General features: G+C 38.8%; 1 protein-coding gene across 1 annotated transcript; it reads left to right on the forward strand.

The window, feature by feature from the left end:
• Window positions 1-445: 445 nt before the first annotated feature.
• Window positions 446-5815, forward strand: LOC111864217 (tubulin beta chain). Its single transcript, XM_023851303.2, has 2 exons — window positions 446-822; window positions 3741-5815. The coding sequence occupies exons 1-2, from the start codon at window positions 766-768 to the stop codon at window positions 5025-5027; spliced, it is 1344 nt and encodes a 447-aa protein (XP_023707071.1). The 5' UTR covers window positions 446-765; the 3' UTR covers window positions 5028-5815.
• The last annotated feature ends 208 nt before the right edge of the window (window positions 5816-6023 follow it).

Genomic DNA, 6023 nt, shown 5'->3' on the forward strand with positions numbered 1-6023 from the left:
TTGAAAAAGAAAGAACAGAGATCTTATAGACATTTTAACTTGAATTAAGTTTTAAAAAGTGCTAATTTAAAAATCAAATCGACGCGTGTAGATTAACAAAGATTTTATACAATTAGAAAGACTGGTAATTTTAAATTTTAAAAAGCAGTGTAACAGCTACGTGAGTGATACACACCTGATGATGGCCATTTAGGGCCGAAACATGTAGTGTGGAGGAGGAAAAGAAGTAAAAACTACAATAAAAATTTGTTGCACTTAAGACGGTATTTATCCATATATCTTGAGATCTAAAGTTTATATGTTTCAATTTTTATTGATAATTTTGATAAATCGTTTATGTAAGCAGCCAATGACAGGGGAGCACAATTAAATTCACCCAAAGAAGTGAGGTATTGTACAGAATTAATGAAGTCCAATTTCTGTTACATAAATAATTCCAGTCCTAGAAATAATCTCTTATAAATACCAGCTATTGTTATGAAACAGCAGTATAAACCCGTTTTCAATTCAATGAAACAATACGCAACAATAGGAGAACTGTTGGAGCATTGAATCAAATAAAGGAAAAACCATGGAAACGATGTACTTCATGCGATTAGTCCCGGATATATGCAAATTAGACGAATACGTGGATCTGTCATTCAAGCAGTTGAAAATTAACTAGATAGGTTACAGATAGGACGCCGCTTCTTTTGCAGACCAGTTCACTTCAATTTGCTTGCACCGATCAGAATTCGATATTTGTAGAAGAGGCGACAGAACAAAATGAGGGAAATTGTACATTTGCAGGTTGGCCAGTGCGGCAATCAGATTGGAGCTAAGGTAAAGATTTACACATGTTGTATATATGGGAGATATTAAAGACCTTCTAAAAGAATCGTAGTTCATATAACTTAGTAGGTTATTTGGGCGTGTTCAGTTTTGTCTTCTTATGTATTTGATTTTTTAATTTCTTTCTATTACTTTTTTATTGTTTATACATTTATTACACATAATCTGCAGAATCAGCAGTAAAAATGTTTGTTCAATAAGTAGTAGCTTGTGAATGGGTTATGCACAGTGGCGTAATTCATGTACTTCTCTCTCTTGATCACTTAGTTATCATTTCAGTCTTCTACTTGTGTTTTACTCAGGGCTGTCTGGTACAGAAAGAGCGCTGTAAATTTCCAGTCTTCATATTGTTTCGCTAATGTCTTGTAGTTTAACTGCTATAGTTTCGGTTTGGTGTTCTAATTGTCTTAAGTTTTCTTTTAAACTCCACTTTTTATTTCACTGAGCACTGAGGTGATTTGGAGATCTTCATGAACCTGCGGTTCTTTAGGTACCAATATGCATTCAGAATGGTTGGAAGAGTCTTGAACTGAAGGAGCTGGAATGTAATGTCATCTGCAAATACAATATGGTTAGATTTTTTTGGTAAATCGATTGTATAGAGAAGAAAATATAAGGGGACTCTATTGATACCTGCCAAACAATGTGTTCTATAATTCCCAAATTTTAGAACGCATTGGCACCGCAATTTTTTATTTTTATCTCCACTTTTGTGCACCTGTCTTGAAATGGGACTTTATCCAGTTATTCCATAGAAATTAATTTCAATAAAAAGATATTGTCACGTTTTGTGTATGTCACGTGACAAATAACTTTACGCCGTATTGAATATAGCGAATTTATTGCACACTTGGTCTCACACAATTCACAAATACAATTACTGCCATCTGTAAGTATCACAATTACATCCACAGCTCTCGGCTACTGCTAGACTTCTGCTGCAAGCGGCGACTTCACGATCCGCACTGTGTCACTCCTGATCACACTCTCTCTTCATATACTGTTCAGCAGGCATTTTATACCGTTCCCTGTTGCCTGTGTCAACAGCGGTGTCCCGTGTTACGTCACAGTTGGAAGTGCTGATACGTCACTGAGGGGGAGGGAGGCCGAGTGTCAACTGGCCTGTTACCGTAGCAGCGGCAGCGCTGGTGGGGGAGCGGGAGTCCTGCATAGCCCAAACACGTCACAATATTATGATTAACACAAGAAAGAACTTTTGATTACTTACTTACTCATGGAGCTGAGCCCTTCTGGAGGAGCCGCCAATTCTACAGCTACAGAATTTCCCAGCATTTTATGGAACCTGAAGCTCTATCACCGTGTTCAGAAGAGCCTTCCACTGGTCCATATCCTGAGCCAGATCTATCCAATCCATACCATCCCATCCTATCTCTCTAAGATCCATTTAATATTGTCCACCCACCTACGCCTTGGTCTTCCCTGTGGTCTCTTTGCTTCTGGCTTTCACATCAATATCCTATACGTATTCCTTGTGTCCACCATTCGTGCTACATGACATACTCACTTCATCCTCTTTAACTTGGTCATTCTAATTATAACAGGAGATGAGTACAAGTTATGAAGCTCCTCATTGTGCAGTTTTCCCCGACCTCCCCTCACTACATCTCTCTTCGGTCCAAATATTCTCCTGAATACAATGTTCTCAAACACCCTCAGTCTATGTACCTCCCTCAATGTCAAAGACCAAGTTTCACACCCATACAGAAACACAGGCAAAATTATAATTTTGAATATTATAATTTTTATAGTTTTTGACAACAGACGCGTAGACAGAAGTTTCTGGACTGAATGGTAACAATCTTTAACAGAGTTCAATCTTCCCTTCATTTCCTCCTGAATCAGGTATTGACCTGTTACCATTGTCCTCAAATATCTGAGCTGTGCCACATTTTCAAAACATCTGTTTCCTATCTTTCGTCATGAATTTGCTCTGCATTTTGTGGCTTGACCGTAACATACACTTAGTTTTCTCCGTGTTTACTTCTAGACGAACCTCTTTACTTTCGTCAATTAAAGTTTGTGTGTTTCTCTTTATGGTATCTACCTTATCACCAAGTAGATCCATATCATCAGCATAGGTCAACAGGTGATGTGTCCTGTTTAATTTTAGTCCAACTGGTTTCCTTGAACCTTCCTAATGGCATATTTTATAGCGAAGTTGAAAAGGATTGCGATAAAGCATCTCCTTATTTTAGACCATTCTGGAGAGGAAATTTAACAGACAAAAGTTGACCTACACTGACTTTACTATACGTTTCGTTTAAACACATTTTAATCAACCTAACTACTTTCATGGGTATCCCAAACTCTATCAGAATATTGTACAATACTTCCCCCCTAACCGAATCATAAGCTTTCTTGAAGTCTATGAATAGCTGGTGTACTGTCTCATCGTACTATTTTTTTTCTCCAGTATCTGACGAATGCAAAAGATCTGATCTGTAGTTGATCAGTTATTTCGAAACCCACACTGATGATCCCCAATAATGTAATCCCATTATCCCATAAATGTAATAAAATGGAGTTAATAAAACTGTTGGGACAGATTACAGAGCTGGTTAAACTGAGAATGCGTACGTATAGATAATGATTTCAGCATTGGAATACGACCCATGCAAGCAGGTGAAAATTCCAGGAAATAGTATTGGTCTTTAACATCCACCTTTGTTACTTTTTCATTTTTTCCGACATTTACAAGAATATTATTCTGGTAATATTCAGCAATATTTGCGAGACAGTCCAAGTTGTGCTATGGATGTCTCAAACCCATGGTCAAACCTAAGCAAAAATAAATTAAGTGAATACATTAACAAATGTGGAAATTGTTAGATTTATGATTGACTGTTTGGTAGACATGAAGTTCATCTTATGTTTTTTTTTCTCTCCAGTTCTGGGAGGTCATCTCTGATGAGCATGGTCTCGACCAAACTGGCGCCTACCATGGTGACTCCGACTTTCAACTTCAGAGGATAAATGTCTACTACAGTGAAGCATCTAGTGGAAATTATGTACCCCGCGCCATAATGGTGGATCTTGAACCCGGCACACTGGAATCTGTCCGCTCCGGACCGTTCGGTCAGATTTTCAGACCCGATAACTTCGTTTATGGTGTGAGTGGTGCTGGCAACAACTGGGCTAAGGGTCATTACACTGAAGGGGCTGAGCTGGTCGACTCTGTGTTAGATGTGGTAAGGAGGGAAGCGGAGACCTGTGACTGTCTTCAGGGTTTCCAGCTGACTCACTCCTTGGGAGGTGGAACTGGTTCTGGCATGGGCACATTGCTTCTTTCCAAAATCAGAGAGGAGTACCCAGACAGGATAATGTGCACATACTCTATCATACCTTCACAAAAGGTATCAGACACTGTCGTTGAACCTTACAATACGACATTGTCTGTCCATCAGCTTCTTGAAAATACCGACCAGACATACTGCATTGACAATGAGGCTCTCTACGATATTTGCTCCAGGACCCTGAAACTCACAACTCCCACATTTGGTGATCTTAACCATCTAATTTCTCTCACAATGTCTGGTGTGACCACTAGCCTCAGGTTCCCAGGTCAGCTGAATGCTGATCTCCGGAAACTTGCTGTCAACATGGTCCCATTCCCACGTCTCCACTTCTTCATGCCCGGCTTCGCTCCTCTCACCTCCCGTGGTAGCCAACAGTACCGAGCCCTGACTGTACCCGAACTAACTCAACAAATGTTCGATACCAAGAACATGATGGCCGCCTGTGATCCAAGGCATGGCCGTTACCTCACAGTTACAACTGTCTTCAGAGGACGCATGTCCATGAAAGAAGTTGATGAACAGATTTTGAACATCCAGAACAAGAACAGCAGCTACTTTGTTGAGTGGATCCCTAACAACGTGAAGACTGCCGTTTGTGACATACCACCCAAAGGACTCAAGATGTCGGCAACCTTCATTGGTAACACCACTGCCATCCATGAGCTGTTCAAGCGGGTCTCAGAGCAGTTCACAGCCATGTTCAATCGCAAATCTTTTTTGCACTGGTACACAGGTGAGGGGATGGATGAGATTGAATTCACTGATGCAAAATCAAATATGGACGGCTTAGTGTCTGAGTACCAGCAGTACGAGGAAGTAAATGAATTTGAATACTTTAACGAGGAGCAGGGAGTTGAAGTTGACGTTGACGAGAATTGAGCACATAAAAACCCTTTTTGGCGTTGCCTCAATTATTCCCAATGTACACTAATTTCTCACTTTTGTTCTCTGATAATTTATATATTTTAGTCTTGCATCTGGACAGTCAGCATATGAAAGCCTCTTATAATATTTTACTGCCTAAGCTAAACACACTTTGTTTTATAATGAGAAGATTATCTCCTATTCTTAAAATTCAAACCACGAGGAATATATATTTTACACTTTTTCACTCTTTGGTTAAATATGGAGTAACAATTTGGAGTAAAAGTAATTCTACACACAAGGTAATCCTAATTTGAAAAGGTATTAAGAGAAGTTTATATCAAATTATTAGTTCCTTTCATATTCTCTTCATTTTCGGTATTTATACCCATATTTAGTTATACTAGATGATTTAACTGCTTTGTCATTTTTGAACTGTACGTATTATTGCTTTATGTCTCTTTGCTCAAGTTTCATTGCGCAATGTATGTCTCCTTATATGTTTCATATTCACCTGCCGATGTAGGAATGTTGGATCAATGAAATGTGTATGTATGTATGTATGTATGTATGTATGTATGTTGTATGTATGTATGTATGTATTCCCAAGTCAATGCTGCAGTGATGATAATCAGCATAATTAATGTATAATTACTGCTTGCTCAGGGCAGAAAGAAAATTTATGTAAAAAAATGTAATATTTCAGGTATTTTTAACTACATTCCATAGTTCATCATCATCAGTAATCTGTCAAGATGACAGGTCCACAGTCTCTTTCAAAACAATTCCTCCACTTAATGCGATCTAGAGCTTTCTCCTTCAAATGACAGTATCCTCTTCTGTCCCCAAGGTCATCCAGCATCTTCTTACGTCTTCTTCCTCGTCTTCTTGTCACTTCTATCCGCCCATCTATCTTTCCTTCGATAGCTTCTTTTAGAAGGCAGTTTCTGCGTAAAACATGACCAATCCAATTAGCCTTCCGTTTTCTTATTTCATGTAGGATATTCCTCT

Source organism: Cryptotermes secundus, unplaced genomic scaffold, assembly GCF_002891405.2.
Source record: "Cryptotermes secundus unplaced genomic scaffold, Csec_1.0 scaffold3148, whole genome shotgun sequence".
NCBI classification, from domain to species: domain Eukaryota; kingdom Metazoa; phylum Arthropoda; class Insecta; order Blattodea; family Kalotermitidae; genus Cryptotermes; species Cryptotermes secundus.